At 46.4% G+C, this 17,139-nt stretch overlaps 1 protein-coding gene across 4 annotated transcripts in view; it reads right to left on the bottom strand.

The window, feature by feature from the left end:
• The window catches only part of MED25 (mediator complex subunit 25), a 51,132-nt gene extending 34,273 nt beyond the window's left edge, over positions 1-16,859 (bottom strand). For 2 of the 4 annotated variants that reach the window (XM_044281610.1, XM_044281607.1), the window contains exons 1-9: positions 16,694-16,858; positions 13,714-13,860; positions 13,415-13,460; positions 13,207-13,331; positions 10,269-10,367; positions 9,755-9,875; positions 9,443-9,602; positions 3,608-3,723; positions 2,771-2,867 (exon numbers count right to left, since the gene is read on the bottom strand). In XM_044281610.1, the coding sequence (XP_044137545.1) occupies positions 2,771-2,867; positions 3,608-3,723; positions 9,443-9,602; positions 9,755-9,875; positions 10,269-10,367; positions 13,207-13,331; positions 13,415-13,460; positions 13,714-13,838 (889 nt within the window). In that variant the 5' untranslated portion in view covers positions 13,839-13,860; positions 16,694-16,858. Of the gene's footprint in view, positions 1-2,770; positions 2,868-3,607; positions 3,724-9,442; positions 9,603-9,754; positions 9,876-10,268; positions 10,368-13,206; positions 13,332-13,414; positions 13,461-13,713; positions 13,861-16,649 lie in introns of all 4 variants that reach the window. The other 2 variants (XM_044281609.1, XM_044281608.1) reach the window with 2 other exon arrangements.
• Positions 16,860-17,139: the final 280 nt, after the last annotated feature.

Below are 17,139 nucleotides of genomic sequence, written 5' to 3' on the forward strand. Positions count from 1 at the left end.
CGCTCGCCTCCGCACGGACAGGCGGACAGCTGAACGCTGCTTGCAGCGTACAGCTGTCCGCCTGGCCGTGCGGAGGCGAGCGGATCCGTTCAGACTTACAATGTAAGTCAATGGGAACAGATCCGCTTGAAGATGTCACCCTATGGCTCAATCTTCAAGCGGATCCGTCCCCCATTGACTTTACATTGAAAGTCTGAACGGATCCACTCAGGCTGCTTTCACACTTAGAATTTTTTCTAAGTTATTAATGCAGACGGATCCGTACTGAACGGAGCCTCCGTCTGCATTAATATGATCGGATCCGTTCAGAACGGATCCGATCAAGCGCAAGTGTGAAAGTAGCCTTAGGATGCACTGTATCAGCGCGAGGCCTCGGTTTATTCAGGAATTTTTCCATGGATTTGTCCTGTTTAGCGTTTTTACTCACGCTGGACATCGCCGCTACTAGTTCTTTTGGTTGTATCTTCACCATAGCAGGTAGAACGAGCTGATAACAGGCTTATGGCGAGCTTGGTGACGGGAGCTCTATTCAGATGCAACCGCCATGAAACGAGGTCAGGCTCCGCCCCCCACCCAAGCATTCTGCTAGCATTTCCTGCTGCTCTATGACATTGTCTGCCTACCTTTAAGTTTTCTGAAATAATGACCCCTAAATCCCTTACCTCAGATACTGAGGTTAGGACTGTATCACCGATTTTATATTCTGCTCTTGGGTTTTTACGCCCCAGGTGAATTATCTTGCACTTATCAACATTACATTTTAGTTGCCAGACTTTTGACCATTCCTCTAGTTTTCCTAAATCCTTTTCCATTTGGTGCATCCCTCCAGGAACATCAACCCTGTTACAAATCTTTGTGTCATCAGCAAAAAGACGCACCTTACCATCGAGGCCTTCTGCAATTTCGCTGATAAAGATATTAAACAATATGGGTCCCAGAACAGATCCCTGAGGTACCCCACTGGTAACAAGACCATAGTCTGAATATACTCCATTGACTACAACCCTCTGTTGTCTGTCCCTCAGCCACTGCCTAATCCATTCAACAATATGGGTGTCCACGTACAGCCTTATTCTACATATTAAAAAAACTAATCTTTATTTCATGATGCAATAACCTTTGGATGGTAATATATTTTCCTCAAAAAGTATTTTATATAAAAAAAAAATCGGATTTTAATAAAAATACATTTTTATCCACCCTTGTTTGAAAGCCTGGAATGCCAGCTTTTAAACAAGACCAGTTGCATGTTTCTCCATTCAAGAAATAGCAACATCGAAAGCAGCCCTCCCCGCTCCACTTTCTGCCCGAGCTGGACTCAAGCAAAACAGTGGTGGTTAAATGGGTTTTCCAGGCTTTTAATACTGATGACCTATCCTGAGGATAGGTCATCGATATCAGATCTGCAGGGGTTCGACACCCGGAACCCCCGCCAATCAGCTGTATAACGAGAAGGCATGCGCCATGCCATCTCCTGTCTCTCTTCCTGCTTGCTTCTGCTATGCTTATTACAAGCAGGAAAAGAGACAGGAGTCGGTGAGTGCCTTCTCTTCATTCAGCTGTTCGGCGGGGGTGCCTGGTGCCGGACCCCCACCGATCTGATATTGATAACCTATAGGTCAACAATAATAAAAGCCTAGAAAACCCCTTTAAGATGACACCCCCCCCCCAAAAAAAAAAAATAATAACATTAACTAAAGAATGAACAGAACACTGCAGATTAGCGAAAATTTCGGAGCTTCTCTTCTGCCATCCAAGATGGTCACACCGCTTTCCAGACTACACTGCTTTTCAGACTGGTGAGCAGTGGTGGCCAAGCAGGAAGTGTCATATGGACTACTGATGAACACTGTGCATCAAAAGTAGTCTGAGAAGTGGTGCGGCATCCTGGATGGCAGAAAAGGAGACCAGGAATTGGCAGATCTGCAGCTGAAAATATAAAAAGGAGGTCCTCAGGTAAGTGTTCTGGTCATTACCCAGTTAATGTGAATTTTTTTTCTTGGTCTGGAGGATCACTTTAAATGAGAAATACACTCAAAATGTGTGTCTGAAATGCATTTCAGAAAATCATGAAAAGATGATACTGGTAATATCTGTGATCTTGGATCACCACTGATGAGAGATTAAGACTCTTTGGCACTGCTCATAGATTTCTGTTAAAGGAAACCCGTCACCGGTATTTTGTGTATAGACCTGAAGACATGGGTTGCTAGATGGCTGCTAGCACATCTGCAATACCCAGTCCCCATAGCTCTGTGTGCTTTTATTGTTTAAAAAAAAACGATTTGATACATATGCAAATTAACCTTAGATGAGTCCTGTCCCTGAGATGAGTCCAGCGTGAAGGAGCCCAGCACCGCCCCGCATCCTCCGAATCTCCTCCTTGCCCTTTACACAATAAATACACACAGAGCTATGGGGACTGGGTATTGCGGATGTGCTAGCGGCCATCTAACAACCCATGTCCCCAGCTCTATACACAAAATCCCGGTGACAGGTTCCCTTTAAAGAAAATGTCACAAAACATTCTCAGGAAAGGCTCAAAGTTCCGTAAAGTAAATCAATGTGCAGTGCCAAAGGGGTTTAAGCGATCTGATCTGTCTTTGAGAAGTGTCCTTTTATTCTGGAAATCAGTGATGGGAGATGACCGAAATATTGAAGACACAGACTTCACCAATGAGTTACGTGTATCTATAACACATTAGACAATCATTTTGTAAACTGTACAGTCATGCACGTCAAGGGAAGAAGAGCAGCAAGAAATACTTACACCGATTCTGGTTATTGCTCTTCTGCATCTCGGCAGCTTTAACTGCAGACTGGGCCGCGAGCTGTGCGGGTGTCAGGTTGTTTGTTTGAGAAGGATGCTGAAAAACATAAGATCATCACGTGTGAGAGGCTGAGACACTGGATTAGTAGCAGAGCTGGAGCGTAGCTATCACAATGTACGAGCAGTGTATAATGTGATGGAAAAATTAATCCAGCCAGCAAAGGAAGAAATATGGACAATCACAATACATTAGTAAGAGTTTTTTGGAGAAGGGTTTTGTGGCAGTTTTACGGCAGGTTTTTCAGCCAAAACAAGAAGTGGATCCAGCAGGAAGGAGACATGTTCCCTTCCTTTATATTTCCCATTCCTTTCAAATCCACTTCTGGCTTTGGCTCAAAACCTCCTCTATGTGAATAAGTGGCAGTTGGAATGCACCTCAGAGTTTTTGCCTTCCTCTGAATCAACACTGTAGCATTATAGGTTGGACTTGACGAACCTCTGCCTTTTCCATATAACTAGGTAAGGTAAGAGGTAACTATTTGCTGACAGTCTTGTGAGCTACATCATCAATTCTGGTTTTAGCATAAAAGTTATTCTTTGCATTATAAAAAGCTATATAATTTTCCAATATACTGTCTGTATGAATTCTTCACGTTACAAGAAATATTTTGAACTCTTTCAAGCCTCAATTCTGGAGCAGGGAATATGATCAAACAAGTCAGCCTCTTAAAAAAATGAGGCACATTGCTACAAATTAAACGCATAACAACTAAGAAACATACAAAATATATAAATAAATGATAACATACGCTTACGACACCACATTTATGAGCATACCATGTATGGAGCCTGGACTTGTGGAAGCTGGTGAGGAGGGGCACTGGGAAGCTGGGAGGGCACCACAGGGAACTGTGGCTGGGGAAGAGGCTGTTTTGATGGAATGGCTCCCCCTACTGTAAAGGAAACACAAGATGTAACTACTGTATCATCAGTGCACAGAGACTATGGGAAACATGCAGACATACACACAGCCAGGGTCGGCTCCAGGTTCATGTGGGCCCTTGGGCGATAAATCTCAGTGGGCACCCTTGAGGCATTTTTTTTTACATTTACATGTCCTGCTGTGGCTCCCACACCGTATAATGACCCCAGTGGCCCCCATACAGTATAAAAAGCACTAGTGGCCCTTCACACATTATAATGACCCCCAGTGCCCCATACAGTATAATAAGCACTAGTGGCCCTTCACACATTATAATGACCCCCAGTGCCCCCCCCCCCCCCACAGTATAATTAACACCACAATGGCCAGTCATTCAGAATAATGACCCCCAGTGGCTGCTACACTGGGTGTTATACTGTATGGAGGGGGCACTTGGGGTCATTATATTGAATGGGGGCTCTGGGAATTATACTAAATGGGGGGGCACTGGGGGTCATTATACTGTGTAAGGGGCCGTCAGAGTGTAATGTCCCCCCAGTGGCTTCCTCACATACCTATCATGCTATATGCTGGAGCACAGGGGAGCCGGCGGTCCTGTCATTCACTAACCGCAGCTCCCTGCGCTCCTTCTCTCCTCAGACCCGCTGCAGCAGTGAGACACACGTGAGGATGTCACCCGTGGGCCGGGCCGGGCCTGGAGGAGAGAAGGAGCTGTGCAGTGATGTAGCTAGAACTGACTGGGCCCCAGAGCAAATTTTAGTACGCCCTCCACCCCTTCACCCCCCAGTGGGTTCAAATCACGTTTTTCCTATCGGTTTGATGTATAGAAATGTGCAGCACCCAGTGCAGAGTCCAGTAAAAGATACATGCGTTAACGTATATATATTTTTTTACAATGGAACTATATGGTAAACGGACACCACTGTACGGCATCAGTCTGAGGCATCTGTTAACGCATACATTTTTGGTATACATTAAACTGATGGCAAAAATGTGAGGTGAACCCATCCCTAGTGCCAGAATAAGCACTAGTACACAGCGGAGCAGAGAGGGGAGGCCGCCAGGTACTGACAGAGCGCACAACCTGGGTCTGGTGGTCAGGGGTGAGGACTGTGTTTCCCAAGGATCATTTCTCTATTGGGAAATACAGGGCACAGTATAGTACACTAGAATCTATATACAAGTTTCCCCGAAAATAAGACCTATTTTGCAGCCCTACTCCAAAAATAAGCCCTAGATAAATTTTATATTTATGGATTCAGCAGCTCTCCCAGCTGATCGGAGGCGGGCAGGAGTTACGATACAGCAGCGCAGGCCGACGCAAAATTATGCCAGCAGCCGCCCTTCCATCTACGGTACCATCCGGGTACATCGTGGACGGCTTCTCTACCCTTTACTGCCGCCAGCCCGCATGTTCTAACACCCCTACCGTAGCTGAATGAGGCAGCAGGAGGATGTCCTTCTCCTCTCTGCTGCCTGGACCTGGATGTGCTGATTGGTGGTGAGCGCGTCCTGCTCCCTCCCCCCTCCCCCACCTCCACCAATCAGCACCCTGTCATCTCCTGCGCCGGATCTCCCTGGTAACGTACCGTACACATTGCTGCCTAGGGGTTCAGGTCAGTGTACGTACGGTACCAGAAAGAAGTGTGGCATTGCCTGCCAGAGTACTGTACCGGTATCGTATCATACTGTAGCACTGTGCCACCCACTGTGATTCTACAGTATTTTAATAAATCTAGATTATTTGCTCAAGCATTAATGTGTGATTGTTGTTCATGGAGCCAAAATAAGCCCTACCCCGATAATAAGCCTAACTCTTTTTTAGATGAAAAAAATAATATAAGACCCTGTATTATTTTCAGAGAAACACGGTATAAAAATATTAGCCCTACCCTGAAATAATAATACAATTAGGGGGTCAGTTATAGAAATACACCTATATTAATTAGGCGTATTTCTGATACTGATTGTGGCGCAAAGGTCCTTAGCACTGCAATCTGCAACTTTTCCCCCACTCATGCCAGGTCTAAAAAAGGTAGTGTGGGCAGGGAAGGAGATACAGTTATTGGATACCACCGCCATACAGTCACCGGATAACACCTCTATACAGTGACCGGATAACACCGCCATACAGGGACTGGATAGCACCACCATACAGTACCGGATAAAAGGGTATAATAGGGAATAGTATAGGGAATGACTAGGGGCACGGTATGGTAAGAGGGCACAATGCAGGGTATAGGGGACACACTCACATGACCCTGAGACGTTAGAAGGTCCTTATGGTGAATGCGGTTTAGACACCACCATAATGAGAGGCACGGGAGTGAGACAGGGTCCCAGGGCCCTGGATGGACAACAGGGGTGGACACAGCAAGTAGGTGGAAGGGGCTCTGAGGGGGATTCATACAAGAAGTAGTGGCAAGAGCTCTGTGCATGGCAGCAATACGAGATAGGAGGGTGGAACAGTTGCTCTGGTTACATGAGGGAGGAAAGGAGACAGAAGGGGCTCCATGAGGATGAGAAAGGACAGGATATGGGGGGTACAGGTGTCAAGGAGGCAAACTGCTTAAATGAGGCAGGCATCGAGCAGCAGCTTGAAGAGTTGCCTAACACCCCCCCCCCCCCCCCCCCCTCCTGTCCCACACAAAAGACAGTCACAGTGCAGCAGACTCACTCACAGACTGTCTTCACACTTCTGCTCCAGCCGCTGGGGTCTCTCTCCTCCTCAGACAGCACGTCCTGTGTATAGGGGGGTGTGTCTAAAGCTGGTAAGACAACATGTCTTCTCTGCTGGAGTGAAGAGGGGTTGTGTCTGAAGCTCTGTAGCACAGGAGCTTGTAAGGAGGACAGCAGCAGCCGGCCTCATGTGACTATCAGAGGGCCCACCAGAGGATGCTCCCTTGCTCCAGTCTGAAGCTGCGTAAGTGAAAGTACTGCAGCTCCCTGCGCTCCAGCAATGAGCGCTTTTATCTGTATTGATGGAAGCGCTCATAGCAGCACAGTGGGCCCCCCAGGAGCAGTAGGCCCCGGCACTTGCCCGGGTACTGATGCCGACACTGCACACAGCTATACGGTCCACAACAGTAGATATTCACTGCTTTTCAGAAATGTTCTGAAGACTATCCCCCTTAAAAAGGAGGTTCCACTAAAGCAACTTTAATGGGAGTCTACTAGCAGTCTGACCAAAACTCTCCTGAGATCATGCTGGGGACAGCGGCAAAAACATGCCTTTCTAGCTTTTATTATCAGTAATAGTGTGAATATGAAATGTTATAGTGCCTATAGTGAACAGTGAAGCTCCACCTGCACTTAAAGAACACAATCTGGCAGAATAAAACTTCATATTCAAACTTCCTAAAAATACAAGTTTTACAAAAGGTATGTTTATCCAGCTCTCCCGGACCCAGACCTAGCATTGTGAGGCTAAGTTCACAAGGCAAAATCAGCGGCAGAAAAATCTGTAGTAGATTACTAGCAGAAAACAGGTAGTTTTTCTTAGCAGATTTCTAATTTTGTGGATGTTTTAGATGCGTTTTTAGAAGAGTATTTGGTTGAGGTTTCTCTGCTTCCCCATTGCCTTCTATGAAATACACAATCAAATCTGCTTCCAAGAAGTAATGGGTCAATCAGTGATTGAAAAAAAAATAAACTATAATTTTACATTGTGTGCCCAAGGTGGAGTTTTTAACATTAAAGGGGTTATCCAAAGTCTCCAACAGCCCCCCCATGTGCCGGGCCCCTCACAAGTAATATACTTACCCCGCTTCCGGTCCCCGCACCACCACTGCTGCTGCTTCTCCCTGTACACGGGGGAGCAGCCAATAGCAGGCGGGGACGAGCCTCCCTAGCATCTTGGGTGACGCCTGCCATTGGCTGCTTCCCCCTCCTGACACCGGATGTTTTCATCCGTGTACAGGGAGAAGCAGCAGCGGGGACCATTGTAAGTATATCACCTTTAAAGGCAATGGGAAAACTATTGATCAGAATTGGTTGTGGGTTTAGCAGGTTAAAACGTCACGTTTTCCACTGCTGAATCAGTGGCAAATTTTAGCCATGTGAGTATACCCTCAGCAGTTTTGCATGGTCAAAACTGATGGCAGACTCCTTATCAAAGGAACCTGACACCTTCATAATGCCCCCACCCACCAATATCGCCCACAGTACCTAAAGCTCAAGTCATCCTGTCCCCAATGCTGTTATTTGATCTGATGGCCAAGTTTGCGCAAAAACAACTTTATTGCCCCTGGCCCTACTCGGTGTATGTAAATGAAGCAGCTTGAAGTTGATCTTCAAGTCAAGCTTACCAAGACTCCTTCACTTTTGACAGACAGATTTTCTTCTTTCCTTCGGGAGCGATGCACCCGATATCTCGATTGCGCTCTCCTGTATAATATTCTGCATCTGTGCAGTGTGCCCCACTGTAGTGTATTGGGCTTCTGAGGCTCACTGCGCAGGCGTAGACTCCCTAAAGTGATAGTGGGCTCAGCTTGCATGTCATTTTGAGGGGTTAATCAGGAAAAGGTATTTATGACATCCTCAGGATAGGTCATCAGTATCAGATCTACAGGGGTGTAACACCTGGGACCCCCGCTGATCAGCTGTGAGAAGAGGCCTTGAGCACCGAAGTTTCTTACTAGGCTAGTGTCATCTGTACATCGGTCACATGGTCTAGGTGTGACTAGCCACATTTAAGTCAATGGGGCTAAGCTGCAATACCAAGTGCTGCCACTATACAATGTACGGTGCTCTCTTTGGAAAGTTGTCGGAAGCCTGTGCTGCTCAACAGAACTCCAGTGAGTGCAGCAGCTCCCTGAAAAAGCTGAACGGCGGGGATGTCGGGACTTGGGCCCTCGCTGATCTGGTAATGATGACCTATCACCTACCCCTTTAATGGGGTATACCATTAATTCTTTCACTGCCAAGGAAATAAGCAGCACATCAGGACTTCTCACATGGCCAGCAGTTGGCCACTGAGGCAGTTTTCAGTGGCCAGCGATATCTCACCAATGAGCACTTCCATTGTAGACGCACTCATTAGTGCAGGACAGGATGTCCAGAGTGGGGAATATGGCACTGCCAGCGCTGCGATTACACACTGCACCCTGGTCCTCTTCACCCTGGGCTAGCACTGCCCTATGTCCTGAAAGCATACAGGGTTTTAAAGTCTGATCTAAGGCCTGTATGAGTTTGGGAGCGGATTTGGGGCCCATCTGAGGTGAAGCTCAGGGGCGGTGAGTGTGACACACGTGTATTGTATCATATTTGAAATGCATGTGTCACGTCATTTTAAAGCTCAGTATCTTTCCACTTAAGTAGTGAGAATGCAAATGTTTACTGGTATATGGATCAGTGAGATATTAAGTCTCTTCAGTTCTGGTGAATATGTGAAGATTTGTGCACCCAGACATAGCATAAGTTCCAAACATGAAGTGTGCACATCCTGAAGTTATATCTTTAGAAAGCACTGTGTGTCTTGGGCTCTGCTCAGGTCAGAAATGCACCAGGCCTAAAAGCAAATTCACATGAAGGACCCCATAAGTCAAAAACATGAAAATCCCCATATATCAGAAAAGTGAGCATCTCCTGATCCTCACTGGGCAAGATAAGACCGCCACAGTGGATATACCGCAAATGTCTAAGGTGAGAAAACTGCTTTAATGGCAATTACCTGGTACAATTTTTGGTAGGTACTGTCTCTCTCCACAAAGATGAGCCATACAACTAACCTGGAAGGACCATTCCTCGAATAAGTATCATGTGGCGAGGGTCCTGGCTGTAGTCCTTGGGCTGTGGCTCCATCATACTACCCACTGGCATGGCTTTCTCAAAAAGCGTCCTCAGGGCTGGCAGCTTCCGAGGAGAAATAATGGAGAAATGGATTCCCCTCTGGCAAGATAATCAAACTGCATGAGAAATTTGACTGGCAATATCCTTTAAATAAAGGTTAGCAAATTGACATATTTTTCTAAACGTATAGATCCTTTTTGTAGCTACAGCAATCCAAACATAGAAAATATAAGCTATCAAACAGCATCTACCTCCCCAATCTTCTGGACCAGGTTCTCCGTTGTGTACCCAGAGTAGGTTGTGCTCTCTACAGCAGGAAGCAAGTATGGCGGAGAGTTGCAAATTAGGATGCAAACTTTGTGCGTCTGCCCACTACGAGAGACAAATGACGAGTATTATTACCAAAGCACAAGATCCTTGTCATGTAACAAGCAAGGGAAAAACGGGGACAGGTTTCTATGATCACGCGTGATCTGCTGCTCTGTTCTGTCCCCTGTAGATGACATGTGGCTACTGCCATACAGTAATCCATCTCTCATGCATTTTCACTGCCCTGATGTGTCCTGCCGTAAGAGACCAGTCTGAATTCTGCAAGCAATATGGGAACCAAATGCAGGGCCAGGACATTCAAAGCAGCTTTATCGATGATCCAGCTTCTAATACTACCAGCAATATGAAATGAATAGCTGACCATGTCATCTGTTTATTACCCGAGTAAAGGTTCCAAAACAACTGGTTGACTTTAGTCACTCATAAGGCACTTACATCTGTTCCCTCATCTTCTTGAAGTCGTCGAACAGTTGCAGGGCAGTGCTGAGTCCTTCAGCGATGAGGCTACAGCTCTCCCCTCCACCTCCCATAAACCTGCACAGAATTAATGACAGAAGATTGTAACATTAGGGTCCTTAGATTGGTTTTCACGCCAGCGCCTAACAGCTCCATCAAGGAACAGCCTGCCGGAGCTCTCTGTATCTGGCATTGCCAGAAGCTACCCAAATGCCCGCGGGTCCCATTGACTATAATGGGAACGGCAGAGATCCTGTTGCAACCTGGCAAATACGCTGAGAATCGACTGAACTAAAACGGATACGTGCTAAGGCTCCTTTCACACTAGCGTTCGCTGGTCCGCTCGTGAGCTCCGTTTGAAGGAGCTCACGAGCGGACCCGAACGCTTCCGTCCAGCCCTGATGCAGTCTGAATGGAGCGGATCCGCTCAGACTGCATCAGTCTGGCGGCGTTCAGCCTCCGCTCCGCTCGCCTCCGCACGGACAGGCGGACAGCTGAACGCTGCTTGCAGCGTTCGGGTGTCCGCCTGGCCGTGCGGAGGCGTGCGGATCCGTCCAGACTTACAATGTAAGTCAATGGGGACGGATCCGTTTGAAGATGCCACAATATGGCTCAATCTTCAAGCGGATCCGTCCCCCATTGACTTTACATTGAAAGTCTGGACGGATCCGTCCCAGGCTATTTTCACACTTAGCTTTTTTTAGCTAATATAATGCAGACGGATCCGTTCTGAACGGAGCCTCCGTCTGCATTATTACGATCGGATCCGTTCAGAACGGATCCGATCGAACGCTAGTGTGAAAGTAGCCTAACACTCAAACGCTAGTGTGAAACTAGCCTTAGCATTAAACATGACCAGAGATCCTGCTGTGCTGGGGGATTACAGTGATATCATAAGCAGGCCGATGATTAGCCTACTTTAGGCCCTAATGACCATTTCTTTAAATTTTTTATTGTTGCATTCCAAGAGGCATTTTTTTTTTTTAAATATACAGCACCATTTATTAATTTCCCTTTCCATAACAGTCATTTTGCTATATGGGATGTATGGGTTATAGCTGTTGGGGTGGTGTGTGGTGACATTCTTTCATTAAAACTTTTTTTTTTCCGAGGAACATTTAACTTTACAAGTTTTATTTATTGCTGATTTCTCCTGTAACTGGAGCTGACATAGTAGCCCTAGTTACAGAGGGGAGTACAGCCCCTAGAGAAGTTGTATAGGGCTGTACAACCTCACTGCAGAGCTCATCTGGGCCTGATAAGACCCAACAGCTCATACAGACTCCCACCAATCACATGACCACTGGGACCGGAGCAGGAAGCAGCATCACCACTTCCTGATCTTTATAAACAGTGCTTGCTGGGCGCTGTGTAAAGAGTGATGATGGTGGTGAAAACATGTCCCAGCTTTCTCCATTAACATGCACGTTTTAAAATATCGCTGTAGAGATGAAGGATGACTTGCTGAATGTATATAGTCAACAGGCGGTCAGGAAAGGGTTAAAGCGATACTAGGTTATATAGCTTCTTTATGTTTTACTACTTGCACAATAAAAAGCATTTTACTTTGTGCCACTTTGTAGAATGCATAAAACTTTTTAAGGGCTCTTTCACATCTGCGTTCTTGTCTTCCGGCATAGAGTTCCGTCGTCGGGGCTCTATGCCGGAAGAATACTGATCAGTTTTATCCTAATGCATTCTGAATGGAGTGAAATCCGTTCAGGATGTCTTCAGTTCCGGAACGGAACGTTTTTTGGCCGGAGAAAATACCGCAGCATGCTGCGCTTTTTGCTCCGGCCAAAAATCCTGAAGACTTGCCGCAAGGCAGGATCCGGAATTAATGCCCATTGAAAGGCATTGATCTGGACTTAAGCTAAACGTCGTTTCGGCGCATTGCCGGATCCGACATTTAGCTTTTTCTCAATGGTTACTATGGCTGCCGGGACGCTAAAGTCCTGGCAGCCATGGTAAAGTGTAGCGGGGAGAGGGGGAGCAGCATACTTACCATCCGTGCGGCTCCCGGGGCGCTCCAGAGTGACGTCAGGGTGCCCCAAGCACATGGATCACGTGATCGCATGGCACGTCATCCATGCGCATGGGGCGCTCTGACGTCACTCTGGAGCGCCCCGGCAGCCGCGTGGACTGTAAGTATAGCGCTTCCCGCTCCTACTATGGCAACCAGGACTTTAATAGCGTCCTGGGTGCCATAGTAACACTGAAAGCATTTCGAAGACGTATCCGTCTTCAAATGCTTTCAGTACACTTGCGTTTTTCCGGATCCGGCGTATAATTTCGGCAAGTGGAGTACACGCCGGATCTGGAGAACGCAAGTGTGAAAGAGGCCTAACACATTTTATTCAGTACAAAAAAGCAGCAATTCTGGCACTGCTGTTGTAGTTCTGTTATTTTGGGATTATTATTTTTTTTGCACTGTTCACAATGTGTGATACATAACATGCTCATTTAATAATATAGGTCAGTACAGATGCTGCAATATCAATTACGTGTAGTTTTTTTTCACAACATTTCAATGAACTTATTTTTTTTTTCCTTTCAACAATATTCATTAGTCCTGCAAGGACACTTGAACATGCAATCATTGTATCGCTTACATAATACAGGGTACTACGTATGTTGGCATGGCCTAATAGGGGTATGTCAATGGCAGACATGGGGACCTCTGACTGCCATGGGAATCAAACACCACCTCATGATTGCATTGAAGGGATGCTGATGGGTTACAGAGGGAACTGGCATGGGACACCCATAAAAGGGGGTACTGGTAGCCACTGAAGTGTTAATCTGCTGTATATCGAGAATTTAAAAATAACTATTCATATAAATTCAGAAATAAAATAAAATTAAGAAACAAATACATATATTTAGAAATAAAAATAAATAAATAAAAAACTCTTACACGATGCTGTCCAGCCACTGAACAAATTCATAAGCACTGCTGGTGGGAGCGTGACACTGGACATAGGACTCCGGGGCACAGTCCACAGTGTTGAAGACCACAAGACTATACTGTGTGCCGCCATACTGAAACACAAGACATTACCAGTCAGCATGTGGATATCAGTATAATGACCAGTGACTATTTACAGCTAACATGTGTAACTCACATCTCCTCCAAAGTCAGTTTCTGCTGGAGGGCCACCGTTAAAATATCTGGAGAAAAATAATATAATTAATTATATGGTAATGTTTAGAATATGCTGTTCACCCGACAGAACAGCCTGCCGGAGGTCCGTGCCTCTAGTGTGAAAGTAGCCTAACACAGGGACTTGGGGACCACCATGAAGATTCCATTGATCATGCATTGATCCCCTATCCTGTGGATGGCTGATTGGATGCAGTAACTTTTTGCCTCATGTGAGGTGCTGTAGTAGATTTCCTTTAATACACACAAGACATAACTTACTCTATTGCTGGAAGAAGATAATGTTTCCTCAAAGACTCAAAGTAAGGTCCCAAATTAGCTGTTCCTTCTATGACAAAGACAACGTCAGATACTATGCCTCCATTTCCCTGGGTAGATGCGTCCATTGCTCGAACTGTTCTCTATGATCTGCAGGAGACAAATATCAGGACTGGTTAATGGCTCCATTGTATGCATGCTGCAACATAGCAATAAACTAATGTCTACCCTTCAAGAGGCGGTTTTCTTTCACACAAAAAATAGAGGACCTTGCAGTAAAACGCTGGCAAAAACTTCTGGTAGGTCCCAGCAGCAGAAACACTAATTGTCCCAGCAATAACATCTCCTATTGGCCAAAAACATCCCCAAAAATGTAGGCACTAACAGCAGGGTCTTGGTGTACCGACTACCTGATTTCTGGGATTTGTGCACGGCCATGTTGATGGTCAGGGGGTCTTTGTTCAGGGAATGGGGGGGGGAATAGGGATCGACCGATATTGATTTTTTAGAGCTGATACCGATAATCTGTGAACTTGTAAATCTTTAATTTATACTTAATTTTTATTTACTAACTTTTAGCCCCCTTAGGGACTAGAACCCTTGTCCTATTCACCCTGATAGATCTATATCAGGGTGAATAGGACTTCACACTCTCCCTGCTGCTCTGTGCATACAGCAGCAGGTAGCTAACTATGGCAGCCAGGGCTTCAGTAGCGTCCTGGCTGCCACGGTAACCGATTGGAGCCCAGGGCTTACACTGCTGGGGCTCCGATCAGAACTGCCACTGAGGAGAGGAGAGAGGATCCTGTGGCCACTCCCACCAATAATTAATACTGGAGGGCTCGCAATGCACCATCAATGTTTTTAATACCGGGGGGGTGCACTGCGCCACCAATGAAGATTACTATCTCATTAATTCATATACAGGAGGCGTGAGCTGGCTGCAGAATCACATAGCCGGCTCCCGACCTCTATGACAAGTAGCTGCGATCCGCAGCACTTAACCCCTCAGGTGCGGCACCTGAGGGGTTAATTACCGCAGATCGCAGCTACTTGTCATAGAGGTCGGGAGCCGGCTATGTGATTCTGCAGCCAGCTCACGTCTCCTGTTGAATTTGAATAAATGAGAGTTATCTTCATTGGTGGCGCAGTGGCCACAGCCCCTCCCCTCCTCTTGTCCTCCCTCCTCTCATTGGTGGCAGCAGCACAGGGGGGAGGGAGACACTGCTTCCTTCTCCCTGTGCTGCTGAGGCAACACTGAGAGCAGTGTTCTCGATTCATTATCGGAATATTGACAAAATAGATGCTGATACCGACGGCTTTCAAAATCCTGAATATAGGCCGATAATATTGGTAAAACCGATAATCAGTCGATTCCTAGGAGATGCCACAGGGGAGACGTAGTGTTACATGGCGTATGATCAAATGAAAGGTCAGCAAAGTAAACCGTGGACAGGTCAGGTCCACCAGGGCGACTGTCACTTATCAGCTCGTCACTCTAGCTTACAGAGGGGGCCAAAGCAAGGAACCCCCACCCCTCTTTGGAAGGCTACATTCACACTTGGGTTGTTGTTTTCCTATATTGAGATTTGGCAGAGGATTTCAATACCGGAACAAAAATGTTTCCGTTTAGTCCTCATGCATTCTGAATGGAAATACATCTGTTCAGGATGCATCAGGTTGTCTTCCGTTCTGGCAGCATTCTGTTTTGTGAGCGGGCACACAATCTCTGCAACGCCAAAAAATGGATCCGTCACTGGAAACAATGTAAGTCAATAGTGTCGGATCCGTACTGCGCTGGCGCTCCGCTCCGTCCCCATTATAGTCAATGGGGACGGAGTGGCGGTACGGCGAAATAGCAGAAGGACGGATCCGACAGGGTGGACAGCCTGAAAGTACCCTTAATCAGCTTTAGGCTAGGGCTACACAACGACATGCACAGCTCAGCAGACAGTATCACACAGGATAGTATTAGATACACGGCTCAGCAGACAGTATCACACAGGATAGTATTAGATACACGGCTCAGCAGACAGTATCACACAGGATAGGATTAGATACACGGCTCAGCAGACAGTATCACACAGGATAGGATTAGATACACGGCTCAGCAGACAGTATCACACAGGATAGGATTAGATACACGGCTCAGCAGACAGTATAACACAGGATAGGATTAGATACACGGCTCAGCAGACAGTATAACACAGGATAGGATTAGATACACGGCTCAGCAGACAGTATCACACAGGATAGGATTAGATACACGGCTCAGCAGACAGTATCACACAGGATAGGATTAGATACACGGCTCAGCAGACAGTGGGGCAGGGTACTGTAGATGTCACTGTTATAGTGGATATTGTTGATATCTTTTAACTACACACACACAAACATTAAAGGGGTTCTGCACTTTGTTTTAACTGACGATCTATCTTCTGGATAGATCATCAGCATCTGATCGGCAGGGGTCCCGGGTGTTGGACCCCCGCCGATCAGAAGCTGATGATCTATAGATCATCAGTTAAAACAAAGTGCAGGACCTCTTTAAAATAAAATAGATGTTCAGCTAATATATATATATATATTATATATACATACATACACACACACTGATAGAAAGCGATCAGATCCGCCGGGTGTAGCAAACTGTCAGTACTGCATATGTACATTTTGTCAGTCTTTAAATGTAAAGATGTCAGAGTCACTGACAGCAAACAGAGATTTTGAACTGGATCAAGCTTTACTCATAGAAAATCCTACAGAACACTGTGACCTCCTGGAGCTACAGCAGTGCACCCAGAACACCTTACATATCTGCCCCGAATCACAGCAAGCAATGCAGGCAAATAAAGCCATCCAGTCCTGCTGAATGGGTAAGGCACGCTGGGCACTGTAGTTCTCCAGCAGCCGGCCAGACGTTACAGTTGGTCCTGTACCTTTCTAGAGCACACCCCGTTCCATACACGTCTCCCACAAATACCTCGACTCTGCCAGGAGCTGTTTTCCTGGGCGGAGGGTGTGTGCCCCCTCTACCCGGGCACGAGGTCCAGCAGATGCTGTGCCCCAGTCTTCGTCCCGGAAGCTCCCTCTCTCCACACCAGTTCACTACCAGCGACACGCCGGCGCAGGGCGGCTAGAGGAGCACCGTTTTGTATACAGGATAAGGCTTACACCTCTGGGATGGATTAGTGCTGTCTGGCTCACGGCACTCTGACAGAACTCACACCTTACGAGGCAGTAGGCGCAGCACTGGCTGTATCTTTGGTGCCACCTAGAGGCTTGTAATGACATGACACCAACAATAGAACTTCCATCACTTTCAGTTCTGTATAGCTGGAATATGATCCAAGTTTTTAGATGTATTGCAAGTTATAAAAGTAACGTAAGATTAGCCTAATATATAAAAACAATGCAATGGAGTTTGTG

The sequence above is a fragment of the Bufo gargarizans genome, chromosome 2, assembly GCF_014858855.1.
Source record: "Bufo gargarizans isolate SCDJY-AF-19 chromosome 2, ASM1485885v1, whole genome shotgun sequence".
In the NCBI taxonomy this organism is placed as follows: domain Eukaryota; kingdom Metazoa; phylum Chordata; class Amphibia; order Anura; family Bufonidae; genus Bufo; species Bufo gargarizans.